A 15,395-nucleotide genomic window follows, 5' to 3' on the forward strand; every position below is an offset into this window, starting at 1 on the left:
AAGAAGATAACACATGAACAGGGCCTGGAACGAAGATAGAGATCCTAAGAGGCTAAGGTGAGGAGGGAGGGCATTCAGGATTTGGGGGAGCACAGCTTGGGAGAAAGAATGGAGATGGGAGATAGAATGTTGAGCTGAGAGAACAGCAGTTTGACACGGGACTAAAAGTGGTACTACCTCCCTCACAGGGATTGCATTTGATAATGATTGTGCCCATAGTTGAGAGGCAATATGGAACAGAGAGAGGCAGATAGTGGAATCTCCAATCCAAGAAGATGCTGGGTGTCTGTGTGACACAGGGCAAGTCATTTAATTCTCCAGTACTGTAAACAACCCTCTAAGACTACAAATTTCAAAGAAGGTACCAACCTGCATTAGTAGAGAGAGTTTCCACGTTTGAGAGTTCGTCATGGCAGTGAAGCCACAACCAGCCCATAATAACCCTGTTAAACTGTAGAGTACAATTCCACCAGGAGTTATTACTCATCTTGACTCTTTGCAGGGAGATGGGCTGAAGATCCCATTGGGACTGGCCTTTGCTGAGGTGGATGGGGAAAAAATGGATTGTGGAGAAGAGAGGTACCTAACTCAGAACCAAAAGAATCCATAGAATCCGGCAAAGGCCTGGGGTGTCTTGTTCTATTCAACTTCCAGCTCACTGGATGACATGGATAAATGTCTCATCATATACACCAAATAGAAAAAGATACTAGATTACAATCATAGTGGCCACGTTTCCCCTTCCAAGGAAATGGTTGGCTGGAGCTTGAACGGCAGTTCAAGATAGACTGTCAACATTAAACCTCAGATGCCAAGCAAGCCTACTGAGAATAGCTATGAATAATTAAGCAGTGGAACTTAACTTTCAATCCAGGCTATCCATCTTCTCCGTTTATCTAATCTACAGGACTTCAGATCTGAGTCCACATCCCACATCTGACACTTACTGGCCTGCTCTCTGGGCCTCAGTTTTTTCATTTCTAAAATCATGATAATAAAATCTTTAGTTTTATTGTGAAGAAAAACACAATTGATATGAGGAACAAATGAAGTAATATGTAGAAAGTGCTAAGTGTCAGTTATTGCTGCTGCTGTTGTTATCATTACTGTCTCCAAGGTCTCTGAGGCCCAAGCTTTACCTTTCTAAGAAGTCTTCTCTGGTGGCTTCTTCCCACTTTGTTCTCTCATCTCCCAAATCCTGCTGCTATTAGAATCAGGACCTGACATTTTGCTATCTTGTGAACTCTTTCCCATGGACAAACAAAAACTCTCCAAAGGCAGCTAGTCAGTCAACAAGCATTTACCAAGGGCCTGCTATTATGCCAGGCACTGTATTAAGCACCAGTAGGGAGCACATCTTGTACATCTTTTTTTTTTTTTATTTCATAATTCCCAGTGCTTCTTAATGTAGGAATAACACTGCATTTAGAGTCAAGAAAGACCTGGATTCGAATCCCAACTCTGGCACTGACTAGTTGTGTGACCATGGTCCCCTAACCTCTCTTGGCCTCAGTTTCCTCATCTGTATAATGGATATAATTATACCCATAGTAACTCCCTCATGCAGTATTGGGATATAATGAGATAATATGTATGTAAAGCACTATATAAATGCCTGTTGTTGTTGTTGCAGTCGTTTCAGTTGTGTCTAACTCTTTGTTATCCCATTTGGGGTTTTCTTGGCAATAATACTGGAGTGTTTTGCCATTTCCTTCTCTAGCTCATTTTACAGCTGAGGAAACTGAGGCAAACAGGGTTAAGTGACTTGCCCAGGGTCACACAGCTAGTAAGTGTCTGAGGCCAGATTTGAACTCAGGAAGATAAGTCTTCCTGACTCCAGCCTCAGCACTCTTTCCACTACACCACCTAGCTGCCCTGTTGTCATTTTTAATAATTACTGAATAATTATTAATTGAAAATATTTACAGCTAAGGAATGTGGCTAAAGATTCCTAGAAAACTCCATTCAATTAAATTCAGCAAACATTTATTAAGTACCTACTATGTTCCAGACTTTGTGCTAGGTGCCAAGATTATAAAGACAGAAAGGAAACCCTTTCCTTGCTGATGTTACTGGAGAGTTGGGAGAACCAGAAACTGGATTAATACATAGGCAGCATGCTGAGGTAGACTTCTTGTCAGTAGGTCTGTGTTTGAATACCTGCTCTGCCACTCACTACATGTGTAACATTAGGTAAATCACCTAACCCCTCTGTGCCTCAGTTTCCACATATGTAAAATGAGAGTTAGATGAGATGACCTCTAAGATCCTGTCTCTAAAGCTGTGATCCTGGGAACACATGTGGGTAAAAGTAACATAATTCAAGAGGAAGAGTATTATGACTTGGGGGGCGGGGTGAAGGAGGGGTATTGAAAAAGACCAAGTGTAGCAAGTTGCACCTGAGTTAAAGCCATTAAGCCCTCAATTGCTTAGCGGTAGTCACTTCCTTCAGAACCTTTTTTGTGTTATTGGAGCCCTTTGGAAGTCTACTGAAGCCTAGGGATCCCTTCTCATGATAATTTTTTAAATGCATAAAATAAAATCCATAGACTTATAAAAGAAACCCAATTGTATTGAAATACAGCTATCACAGCAGATCCCAAGAACCCTTCACATTCTTGAGTTCAGTTCTATCGGATGTGTTTTGATCTACAGCCACCTAGTGGGCAACTAGGGACATAACTGATTTCCTGAATTGCATATTTCTGATTCCCAGATGGTCAATTATTCTGCAGAAAAGCAACATGGTAATGGCACAGACTGTGTTCCCTTTCCTTGTATTATTCAGGGCTTCATTTGTTTGTTTTGCCCTTTCTTAATTGACGAAGCAGTCCCCAAGAGTTTCATTGGCTTGTCTGTTGTGGATAGGGAAGCTGCTCAAGAAATACTCTGTTATTTCCATTTCTCCCTAAATCATTTCCATTAGTAGGAAAGCAACGCCATCTAGACCAAGCCATCCATAACCAAGAATTCTATCTATAATACCACCAACAACTGGTCATCCAGTCTCTCTTTGAAGACATTTAGTAACAGGGAGCTAACTCATTGCTTTCCAAGGGCAGCTCTAGGAGAAGGAGGGAGCAAGCACCTACTATGTGCCAGGAACAATGCTAAGTACTCTACAAATATTACCTCATTTGATTCTCACAATAACCCTGAGAGGTAGGAGGTTTTCTGTTTGTTTGTTTGTTTTTTTCAGGGCAATGAGGGTTAAGTGACTTGCCCAGGGTCACACAGCTAATAAGTGTCAAGTGACTGAGACTAGATTTGAACTCAGATCCTCCTAAATACAGGGCCGGTGCTTGATCTAAATACAGGGCTAGGTGCACCACCTAGCTTCCCTGCGAGGTAGGAGTTTTACAGCTGAAGAAGCTGAGGTAGAAGTTATGACTTGCCCAGGGTAAGAGATAGCTAGTAAGGTCTCCCTGACTCTAGGCCTAGCACTCTATCCACTGCACCACCTACCTGTCCTTATTGTTTAATAAGTTGTTGTTTTTTCTCACATCAGCCTAAATTTGCTTATTTGGAATTTCTATCCATTGCCAAGTTCTGCCCCCAATGGAATGAGTCTATTCCCTCTCTTACAATTGGCTTTTCAAATATTTGAATATGATTATTATATCCCCCTAAATCTTTTCTTTACCAGGTTAAATAATTCCAGTTCAGATCATTTCCCTGGGAAATGCTCCAGCTCATTAGTTTAAAGTTATGAATAAGTATATTTCTAAAAATCAACCTGTATACTAGTTGTGTGACCCTGGGCAAGTCACTTCTTTTCTTGGACAATATCCTATTCTTTTAAACTGGTCAAGACTATATATTTTAGAAGAGTCACTGATTTGCATTAGTGGAAGGAATTTCCTAAACCAATGAAGTCAAAGGTCCAAACCAAATCCATCTCCCCCATTTTTTAAACCCAATTTAAAATGCCCAAGGTGGTCAGGTATTATATAATTAAACCTTTTACAGAGCAAATAATCTTATACTAATTATTTTTCCCATTAATCTCACTTTACATAATATATTAGGATTGCTTAAAGTGAGGCATACCTATCATCTATGCTGCCTATGATAAAATTTGAACCAATTTTTTTTTAATCAAGCCATGGTTGGTTAAAAAATTAGTCACTAAATTGCCACTGTTTATTAACTAAGTCCCACTGGATAAGAAAACAAAAAAATTGAAGTTGCCTCTTATCATGAGAGAAAAGAAGCAATTATAGTTCCTGGACACCAGAAGTTGTATACACTACCAGTTCGCTCTAAAAGCACTGGGCTTGACATCAGAGATCTGGGTTCAAATTCTCACTGCCAATTACTGGCTGTATTATCTTGAACAAATTCCTTCCTCCCTCTAATCTGTAAAATGAGGGGTGATCACAAAGGTCCCTTCCAACTAAATCCCATGAGCTCCATTTCAGTAGACAGGATGCTTTAGAGAGAGATAAAAGGCTTCTTAAAATTGATACTGTTCCTAAGCCTGGTCTGGCACTTTCCCATCATTATCAGACCAGCCCAGAATCCTGTACTCCCTTTCTCTCCTCTCACAAAGCCAAACAAAATTGAATCTCCCTCAGTGGGAATGAGAGAGCTCGTTCCAGACTGGGATGAGAGCACAGGCACTAACCCTTGGGAGCCAACACTGTACAAAGAAGGGCATTCTTTGTAATAAAAGTGATTTCTATGCCTTGCCAGCCAGAGCTATAACTAGTAATATTTGTAACCCGGCCACACAAACTGGAGCCAGGGCAAGTAGCACAAAATAACCCTCCACTCAACTTCTTAAGCAGTTTGGGGCCAAAGTATCACTGAGGGCTGAGGAGTGAGACAGATGAGGAGCTCACCTGGAGGGGGAAGAAGAGGCATCTGCCCAGTTCTTCATTCTATCTACTTCTTCCTTACCTAGATGAGGAGCCAGTTGCTTCTACAGGGTTGAAGGACTGCAAGTGCTTTCAACAACCTCTAAATTGGGCAAAGTGCTTGGTGTCCCATTGTAATTACAATTCTGTTGGAATCTGGCCCAGAGAAATGTTTCATCACTGGCCTTTTTTCTAACAAATTTCCTATAACGAAGAACTGCTCCATATGAATCCTGCCTTATGATAAAATGGACATGAGTATTCACTCATCAGTTTTTCAAAGCCCATCCCTAACGTAGGCTCTACCATAAATGCATGCTTGATCTTCCTTGACTGAGATCACCTTTTCTTTGTTTGCCATATCACACTCTAAACCATACCTCTCCATTGCTGTTATTGTGTATTATCATAAGATTACCTATTTAGAACTGGAAGGGGTATTCTAGTCTAACCCTTTTTATTTTATAGCCGAAAAAAATATTTATTTTCTTAAACTATTTTGTTTCCTGTTACATTTCAGTCTAATTCTAGCTGTGTTCTGGAGTTCTGCAGAACACTTCGAGCCTAGACATTTGAAAAGGATAGAGAAAATGCTAATAATGCAGCTTAAACCTAAAAGTATGCCCTGAATATTCACTCTATCCCCTCCCAGGGAATCGGGTTGTTAAATATTTAACAGCACACCCTTTCTCTTACACCATATGAAGGGGTGAACTAGATAAGCCCAAATTCCTACCCAGCTCGAACATCCTTCCATCCAATGACTGAGTGACAAAGATAAAAGCCAGGTTACAAGGAGTTGGGAGGCAGTAGACCTCTCAAGATTAGATTACTCTTTCTAGAAGTCTGGCAGTGATGAGGAGGAACCATATTTTATGGTTCTGACTCCAGAATCTTTCTATTCTAACCCTTTTCTGATCACAAATCCTCTCCTCAGATGACAAGCAATCATCCAGCCTCCCTTTGAAGACCTCCAGTGAGGGAAAACCCACAATTTCTCAAGACAGCCTGTTCCATTTTTAGCTAACTCATAATTAGCATGCTTTCCCAAACCTTAAACCTAAATTTTGTTCTTGTCACTCATTACATTTAGTTCTGCAATTTGGGGACAGGCAGAATAAGTCTTCCACATGACATTTTTCAAATATTTGAACACAACTATCATATTCCTTGCTAAGACTTCTTCTACAGGCTAAACAGTTCTAGTTTACATATGGTATAATCTTGATGCCCTCCAACATCCTGGTCACCTCCTGTAGGTGCTTGACAACATATTGATGTCCCTCCTAAACTCTGGTATGCTCATTTGAGCACAATATTCCAAATGTGGTCTGACTAAGGCAGAATTCAGTGAGACCAACTCCCTTCATCTAGACCCTATGCTTCTATCAATGAAATTTAAGATCCTTAGTTTTTTAAGCTACTGCATCACATTATTCTGTGTGATCCTAGGCAAGTCACTTAACCCTGTTTGCCTCAGTTTTCTCATTTGCAAAATGAGCTGGAGAAGGAAATGACAAACCATTTCAGTATCTTTGCCAAGAAAGCCCAAAATGGGTTCATGAAGACTCAGATAGGACTCAACAACAAGAAAATCACACCATTGGCCCATATTTTACTAAAAAGCCTTTTTTCCACATGAAATGTCATCCAACTACATCTCCAACATCCTGTACTTCTACTGTTGACATTTTGAACCCAAGTATACATTTATCAATTATTTCAGAAACCAACTGGTGGCTAGAGACCCCACCAGCAGCAGCTGCCCCAGGAAGCAAGAAACCTTCCCCTATCCTGCTTCCAGATTTCCTGCCATATAGGTCACAATGAGTACGTGAGGATTCAATAGGAATAGGCCTCAGGGGACTCTTTTCTCCCCTACCCCAGCCCTCACTGCCCAGCTCCCACCAGGTGCTAAGTATCACCTACTACCTACATGTTGACTGTCCTCCATTGGCCCAACCCTCCCTGAGTGCCATTTCTCCTTCCCAATAATCATTGGTTGGGAACAAAATACCTTGCTATTACTCAGCAAAGTCTTTTGTGTCTTATGTCTGCCCTGATGCTTTACTTTCCAGAATTGTCAGCCTTTCAATTTTCTCTGAAGCTAAACCCTCCTTCAAGCATTAAATCCCTTAATTGTATGTAACTTCCTTGAGAACAAGGATCCCAGACTTAGTACAATCCTTAGCATATAGTAACTGGTTAATAAATGATTTTCCATTCTATTCTTTCAAATGAAATTTGCTCTATTAGTCTACCCTAAGATACTTTTAGTTCTTGATTCTATCATCCAACCTAATTAACTATCCTTCCCAGCTTTATTCCATTCACACATTTTATAAGTATTGTACTCTTGTTTGACCCTGGATCTGTGACTGAAGTGGTGATCCAGTTCCTCTGGGGAGCACCTCCTCTGAAATGTATCTATCATCCTAAAGAGTTGTCTGGGGACAAGGAGAGGTGAAGGACATGCCCAGTGCCACATAGCCAGCATATATGTCAAAACAGGGACTTGAACCCAGGCTGCCACTCATTTTTTCCTCATTCCTCCTGAATCAGGGCTTGCATATTTTCTTTGGACCATTCCTTGGGCAGCCGGGGGTTTGGGTTCTCTAGCACTGTTCACTCCCAGAGACTAGAAGGTCTTATTCTGCTTCTAACCTTAGCCTGTCTATGTAACACCGGCTCCAAATCAACCATTTCAGCTCTCTCCTCACTCCCCACCCTTTATATCACACCTAGCAGCAGCCTCACTGGATTATTTCATACTTGAATCTCTCTATTCTTTGAGCCTTTGGGGGGAGCAGCTAGAAATGAAACTCAAGCTACATTTCTGAGGGGCTCTTTGTGTTGGAATTGTGGGTCCATAAATTATATCAAGAAGCATTTATGGGGCAGCTAGGTGGCACAGTGGATAGAGCACCAGCTCTGGAGTCAGGAGTACCTGAGTTCATATCCGGCCTCAGACACTTAACACTTACTAGCTGTGTGACCTTGGGCAAGTCACTTAACCCCAATTGCCTCACTAAAAAAAAAAAGGAAAGAAAGAAAAGAAGCATTTATTAAGTTCTGATTATGTGCCAGTCACCTTGTTAAGTGCTTGGTATAGGAATACAGGCAAAAAGAGAGTCCCTGCCCTCAAGGAACTTATTACATTCTTTTTTTTTTTTTTTTTTAGTGAGGCAATTGGGGTTAAGTGACTTGCCCAGGGTCACACAGCTAGTAAGTGTTAAGTGTCTGAGGCCGGATTTGAACTCAGGTCCTCCTGACTCCAGGGCCGGTGCTCTATCCACTGTGCCACCTAGCTGCCCCAACTTATTACATTCTAATGGGGGAAAAGAACACATAAAAGGGATCAGAAAGGAGTGGAAGAGGCAGTCAGGCAGAGGTATAGTGGCTGAGTCTGGAGAATGAAATAGACCTGGTCTAGGCCCTTTCTCAAAAGAGGCAGAACTCAATGATAGCAGAAGGAATCTGCAGAGGTGGGGGGCGGGGGTGGGGAAGGCAGCTGAAGCATGGTGGCAAATTGGGCCTGTTTGGAATTTGAGAAATTTTCATCACCAACGGGTCACCAAATCTGGCAGGGATAAAGGTGAGCCCTTTATATTATGCATTAGGGAATAAGTCTCAGGAGGTATGTGTCATGGTAATGAAGAGACCGAAATTGGGAATTATTGGGGAATATGGGGGGGTGTGAGAGAGAAGCATTTATAGATAAGCAATTTTGGTTTTGTTTTTGCGAGGCAATGAGGGTTAAGTGACTTGCACAGGGTCACACAGCTAGAGAGTGTCAAGTGTCTGAGGGCAGATTTAAACTTAGGTCCTCCTGAATCCAGGGCTGGTGCTTTATCCACTGCGTCACATAGCTGCCCCCTAGATAAGCATTTATATAGCACCTACTATGTTCAAGACACTGTGCTAAATGCTTTTACAAATATTATTTCATTAGATCCTTGTAACAACTCTATGGGATAGTTGCTCTTATTATAACCATTTTACAGTTGAGGAAACTGGGGCAAATAGAGATGAAGTGACTTACCCAGGGTCACACAGCTAGTAAGTATCCAAGGCCAGATTTGAACTTGTGTCTTCCTGACTCCAGTCCCATCACTCTATCCACTGTACTACCTCTAATTAGTGTGAATAAGGTCAAAGGGATGAACATTTGCATAAATGTCCATTTTTTGTTTTATTCAGCTATTTTTCAGTTGTGTCCAGCTTTTCATGACCCCATTTGAGGTTTTCTTGGCAGATATCCGAGTAGTTTGCCATTTCCTTCTCTAGCTGATTTTACAGAAGAAGAAACTGAAGCAAACAGGGTGAAGTGACTTGTCCAGGATCACACAACTAGTAAGTGTCTGAGGCCAGATTTAAACTCAGGAAGATGAGTCTTCTTGACTCCAGGCCCAGCACTCTATCCACTGTGCCACCTAGCTACCCTAATTTTCATTATACTTCCCTAACATTCTCTAGAACAGAAGCAATTTTAAAAATTTTTAATGTCTTCTAATCTATGTCCAGGGGTTATATATTTGGGAGAGAGAAGGCTTTCTGGGAGTCCAAGTCACTGACAACCCCCCTCCCCCATCCTTTCCTCCACTAGCCATTGGAGATTGACCAGGTAAAGTTGGGGGCATCTTTTGTTTATTTTGGATTTGGGGGGCTTTTTATAATGAGCATCAATAAGAATTTGGTTGTACCACTACCATTCCCATCTCCATCCTCCCCACTACCACCTCCATTCCCCAGGGAATAACAGTGGAACTAGGAAATCATTTGGGACTATATATTCAAAAGGCTCATGGAACCAAAACTTCTTTATGAATAGCAAGACAGGAGCCCTGCTGTGTGTATCTGTTTACCAAGACACAGAGCTTTGCTAGGCACTGCAGGTGGACAATAAGCTGGGCCCAGAATTGAACAAGAAAAAGAGAGCGGGACAAATTGTGTTAGGGAAATTATACAATACTTTCAAATTGCTCCTATCCCTGACACAAAAACCTATATATTTTTTTAAGCAACAATATCTTTCCAACTGTGGAACATCACATTTTCCAAGGAATAAAAATTGCATGTGACCCAAAGGCCAATAGCAAGGCACATGGTGGGTAGAAGTGGGCTATGGCACATAACCAAGGAAGACTCAAGTGAAAGAAGTGGCATATACATCATTCAGGGAATGTACAATCAGAAAAGATTCAACAGAACAGAATATTGTATACGTTGTCAGACTCAGATTCCAGAGCAGATGTTTTTGCTTGTTTTTCTTTGTCATAAGGCATGGGTCAACTTAAAGCAAAATAGGAAATGAGTGGTGTAAAGACAAAAAGCATGAATAAAAGTGTTGTTTGTTTGTTTTTAAGAAAAGTAAAGCAGGCAGTCTTTTTGGTTCACATAGCAATAACAAAGGATAATAGACAACTTGGTCTCATTGCTAAAATTCCTGAAATCCTAAGACCTGTAAGATTGTCTACATATGGGAATGTTTGAATATATATATGTATGTATATATGTATATATACACACACACATACATACAAACATGTATATGTGTATGTATATGTATTGTCTGTGTATACGTGTCTATATGTGGGAAGACAATGGTCTAGAACAGGGATCCTTTGAAGTCAGCTTGGTGAAACCTAAGAAGTAATGTTCTTACATGTATAAAAAAAATCCATAGGATGTCAAAGGAAACTAATTATATTGAAATAAGGATGTAATATTTACCCATATTCACATATATTTATATATAAAATAAACTATATAATACTTTTATATAAAAATTATTTATAAAGCCATTTCTCTAGCCACTACAACACACTATCTATGCATGTATACATATATTTGTATGTGTACACGTTTCTGTTATATTTGTGTTGTGTTTCTATGTTATATACAAATATTACATGAGTTTATACGTATAAGCATACATGTTTAGGCATGTATATGGTGTGTTGTGTTTGTGCACATGTACGTGTGTTATATATGTATATGTGTTATCCATGTCTGTGTACCTATATAGAATGTTAAATGATGGTTTGGCAATATGGAAGAAAAGAGGCAGACATGTTAAAGTGCTTTCACATGCACTGGGGCCCATTTCTGCCAGCTTCTCCCTTCTTGATCTGGTCCCTCTTCCCTCCCACCATGCTTCTCACACAAAGGATGTAGGATGTGAACAAGAAAGCCCCTTCTCCATGGACATCTAAGCCACCCACGCCTAGTACTTAAAGAGCGTGTGTGCTTTTCACTCTAGTAAATACACTACAGAAATGTGTCAGATCCTTTAAACCTCTCCACTTTGAAGGGAGGCCCAAGAGTTGGCGAGCAAAAAGAGACCAGAAAAAACCCTGACTCTATCTAAGACCAAGAAATCATTTTTTTCTTTTCTTCCCTTGGCCTCTTTACCCTCCAACACGTTTTTTTCTCCCTAACCGAAAAAAAAAAATCATCTATCTGAATCAGAATTGAAGCAAATTCTTTAAAAGAGGATAGGAAACTTTCAAATTGGAGGAACTGTAATCAGCCCTTTTCTTCTTTCTCCTCTTCTTCATCTCTGTCCCCCGCCTCTTTTCCCTCTCTCCCACAAGTCACTGCTAATTTTAGCCCATAGCTCATAGGCAAGCCCTTATTTGTGAGGGCTCTTTTCAACTACAGATAAAATGAGCAATCTCACTGAGATGGCACAATATGCCCTCAGAAGAGGGCATTAAATTGCACCCTGACAAATGTCCACCCTCTGAGAGAAAACACTCCCTAACTTCTAGACATAATGAAGAGCCTGACTTGCTTTAGCCTTGGCTGTTTATACTCAGAACCTCTTCCTGATCAAGGGGCCCCTGCCCTGACCCCTTCCTCAGTAAAACTCATTGGCTCCCTATTTCTTTCAGAATCAAGTAAAAAATCCTTCAGCATTTAAAACTCCTCACAGACTAGCTCATCCAGTCTACTTGGACTTTTCCCCTCCACAGTCTATGCTTAGAGATGCCCACTCCTAGCATATAATAAGTGCTTAATAAATACTTGTTGATTGACTCTCTATGTGCTCTTAGAAAAGGGACATTTTTATATATAATTTATAAGATCATAGATTGAGAGGGGTTGGAGGCAGGGAGCAGCCAGGTGGTACTGTGGATAAAGTACTGTGCTTAGCATCAGAAACGCTCATCTTCCTGAATTCAAATCAGGCCTCTGACACTTACTAGCTGAGTGACCCTAAACAAGTCACTTAACCCTGTTTGCCTCAGTTTCCTCATCTGCAAGATGAGCTGGAAAAGAAAATGGCAAACCACTCCCCAGTATCTCTGCCAAGAAAACCCCAACTGGGGTCACCAGCAGTCAGACATGACTGAAAACAACTGAACAACAAGATCATAGATAGATTAGAGCTAGAAGGAACCTCAGAGGCCATTAAGTTCAACCTACCTGTGAGGTAGGCAATACAAATTCCATTATCTGCATTTTACTGGTGAGAGAACTGATATGTAGAAACCTTATGTAATTGGCCCAAAGTTATACAGCCATGGTAAGTGATAGAGCCAGGACTCAAACCCTGTTCTTCTTGTTCTAAGCCCAGTGCTCAGCGGATTGTATAAAAAAAAATGCCAGCTAAGCTCAAAAACTGTAAGCAAAACCTGACTGTTTTTTAATTTAATTTTTTTGCTGTAGAAATACAAGGTCATTAATAATATTTTCTTTCCCCCCATTTCATATAAAGACAGTTTTTAACATTCATTTAAAAAAAATTTTAAGTTCCAACTTTTCTCTCAACCTGACTTTTTGAAAACATAAATCCAGACTGTAGGAGAGAAGTTTCCCATGAAAAAAAAATACTCCATTACTGCTTAGATGACATATACAAAGAGGCAAAGGAATGGCATGTTATAATAAGAAGAACTATATTGTGTGACCCGGGGCAAGTCACTTAACCCCTATTGCCCTGCAAAAAAAAAAAAAAAGAAGAAGAAGAAGAACTATGGGGATTGGGAGGAGCCAACCAGGTTTGAGTCCCATCGTTAAGTGGCTGTGTGACTTTAGGCAAGTCACAGTCTCCCTGTGCCTCAGTATCTTCATCAGTAAAATGATGGGTTTGGACTAGATACAGTTTTTTTCACTTGGGGTCCTTGAACTTAAAAAAAATTGATAACTTTCACAATATAATTGTGCATTTTATTATAATACACCTCCCTTTGTAACATATTTTATGCATTTAAATATATTACTCTGGGAAGGAATCCATAAGCTTCATCACACTTCCCAAAGGGTCCATTATACACACAAAAAATTAAGGCCTCTTGGACTAGATGATCTAGCGCTGGCCTCTTCAAGTTCTAATATTCTATGATGCCTACATCATTCTGTGGTTTCAATGGCAGAAGGAACTCCTACCAATGCAGTGACCTGCGCTAATGCAGTACTTCCTCTGCAATTGATATTCTCAGAGAGTTGCCTTGAGCAATGAGAGGTTAAGTGACTTGCCCAGGGTCACACAGCCAGTAGGTGTCAGGGGAGGAATTTAAAGGCAAAGTCTTCCTGGCTCCAAAACAAGCTCTCTATCGACTATATCACCCTCCAGTCCCTGTCTCTATCCTATGTCATTCCATGATGTCCAGGAAGCAGAAGACAGTCAACCCTACAAAGACTTCAACTTTTCCCGACTTCTAAGACCTCATTCAGGTACCAGTTTTGTACCTCCACAGAGCATAAGGCCAGTGCCGTGAACAAGGAACAGATCCAACACACCCACACCAGATGTGAAAAGTGAATGACTTTATTTTTGATTCTGGAGTTACTGCCTCTAGTCTTTTGCAAGCTTGAATAAATGGAACCAATAATTGCTCCTCCAAAATACTTTGCTAAAATTTTGCCGATTGTCCCAAGTGCTTCCTGTTTTCCCTAAAGAAAGTCCTTCGAGAGGTGCCCTAAAGTTAAGCTTTAACATTTCAATAACAGCAGGGCTATTTGATCATCCTGCTTATATGCCAACTCGCATTCTCACTGAGCAGTGAGAGGCCACAGGCAGCTATAAATAGACTCCAAACAGATTATGTCCTTCCACAGGACAGACACAGGGGCGGCTGAGGCATCGCCACCCCCACATCCCATCCCCACCAAGGCTTGGAACACTCAAATACCATATGGGATGCCTAGGGATGGGGAGATGAGCTGAACTCCCAAATTATAACGCTGCATCCAAAGAGTCAATAGGTCTGGAATGATAAACTCACTGCCCCCTGAGTGTCCTTGTTGGTGAAGCCGGTAGTTGAGAAATAAACATTCCCTGTGGTTATAGATCCCAACATGGTACAGCCAAGACTACTAGAACAAAAGCCTTCCTCCTAGGTCAGCCTTAAACAACAAAAGAGCGTACACAGAGACACCCACTGCACAATGAGACAGGGCTTTCCTGCCGTCATTTTCTCTCCCAGTTCATTGGCTTCCGGAAGGAGCTCTGACCACAAGGGACCTCAAAGGGCTAGCTCAGAGCACAGTTTCCCTTACAACACCAATAAGGCTGTGCGGCCTTTCTGGGTCCCTTCTTGGGACCCTCCTCTCCACTTTCCGACTTTCTGCTGAGGCGAAAGTGCTCAGATCTCCACAGCTCTCCAGATGAAGGAGCCCAGGGCGTCTTCTGTAGGGCAACATTTGTGCTCTCGATGTGCTTGGCTGATCAGGAGTCATTATCTTTGGGGAAGAAAACGAGAAAAAGGAAAAGATCAACTCAAGAAAGAGGAGCCCATGGAACTGGGTTCAAAACCTGGCTCTGCTACCTCCTATGTGTGTGACCTTGAGCAAGTTCCTTAAGCTCTGGTCCTTAGTTTCCTCATCTGTAAAAACAAGTGACTGGGGGCAGCTAGGTGGTGTGGTGGATAAAACACTGGCCCTGGAGTCAGGAGTACCTGAGTTAAAATCTGACCTCAGACACTTAACACTTACTAGCTGTGTGACCCTGGGCAAGTCACTTAACCCTAATTGCCTCACTTAAAAAAAAAAACAGACACTTGACACTTACTAGCTGTGTGACCCTGGGCAAGTCACTTAACCCCCATTGCCTGCAAAAACAAACAAACAAACAAACAAACAAGTGACTGGATTAGATGACCTCAGAGGGCCCTCCAGCTCTGTTGCTATGACACAATGACCCTCACTGGTCCTCAGTTTCCTCATTTATAAAATGAGAGAGTTGGACTACATGGCCTTTGAAGCCCCTTCTGGCTCTATGGCTATGAGCCTATGTCTAGATTAAAAAATCTTTTTATTTGGGAGGTTTTTTTTCTTTCCTTTTTGTAGGGTGGAGGAGAGAGCACCTCCGCTGCTCTGGGAACACTCTTCTTAAGGAAGAAGGGAAGGGGGAGAGAAAAGTATGGCAATGGAGGGTTTGGAAAAGGCAGAGAGAGAATGCATTAGGGCATCAGGTAGGGAAGGAAAAGCAGGTACCAGGAAGTGAGAAGAAGGGTTCAGAAAGGGAGGGGAGACGGCAAAACTCTATACCACACAATATGGCCCAGGGCCCTGCTGGTGGTAACAACT

At 41.4% G+C, this 15,395-nt stretch overlaps 1 protein-coding gene across 2 annotated transcripts in view; it reads right to left on the minus strand.

The window, feature by feature from the left end:
• Positions 1-12,532: 12,532 nt before the first annotated feature.
• FAM189A2 (family with sequence similarity 189 member A2) overlaps positions 12,533-15,395 on the minus strand; it is a 73,695-nt gene continuing 70,832 nt past the window's right edge. The window contains exon 11 of one of the 2 annotated variants that reach the window (XM_043978655.1): positions 12,533-14,549. In XM_043978655.1, coding sequence (XP_043834590.1) covers positions 14,346-14,549 — 204 coding nt within the window. In that variant the 3' untranslated portion in view covers positions 12,533-14,345. The remainder of the gene's footprint in view (positions 14,550-15,395) is intronic. The other variant, XM_043978656.1, reaches the window with a different exon arrangement.

The sequence above is a fragment of the Dromiciops gliroides genome, chromosome 1, assembly GCF_019393635.1.
Source record: "Dromiciops gliroides isolate mDroGli1 chromosome 1, mDroGli1.pri, whole genome shotgun sequence".
Taxonomy (NCBI): Eukaryota; Metazoa; Chordata; class Mammalia; order Microbiotheria; family Microbiotheriidae; genus Dromiciops; species Dromiciops gliroides.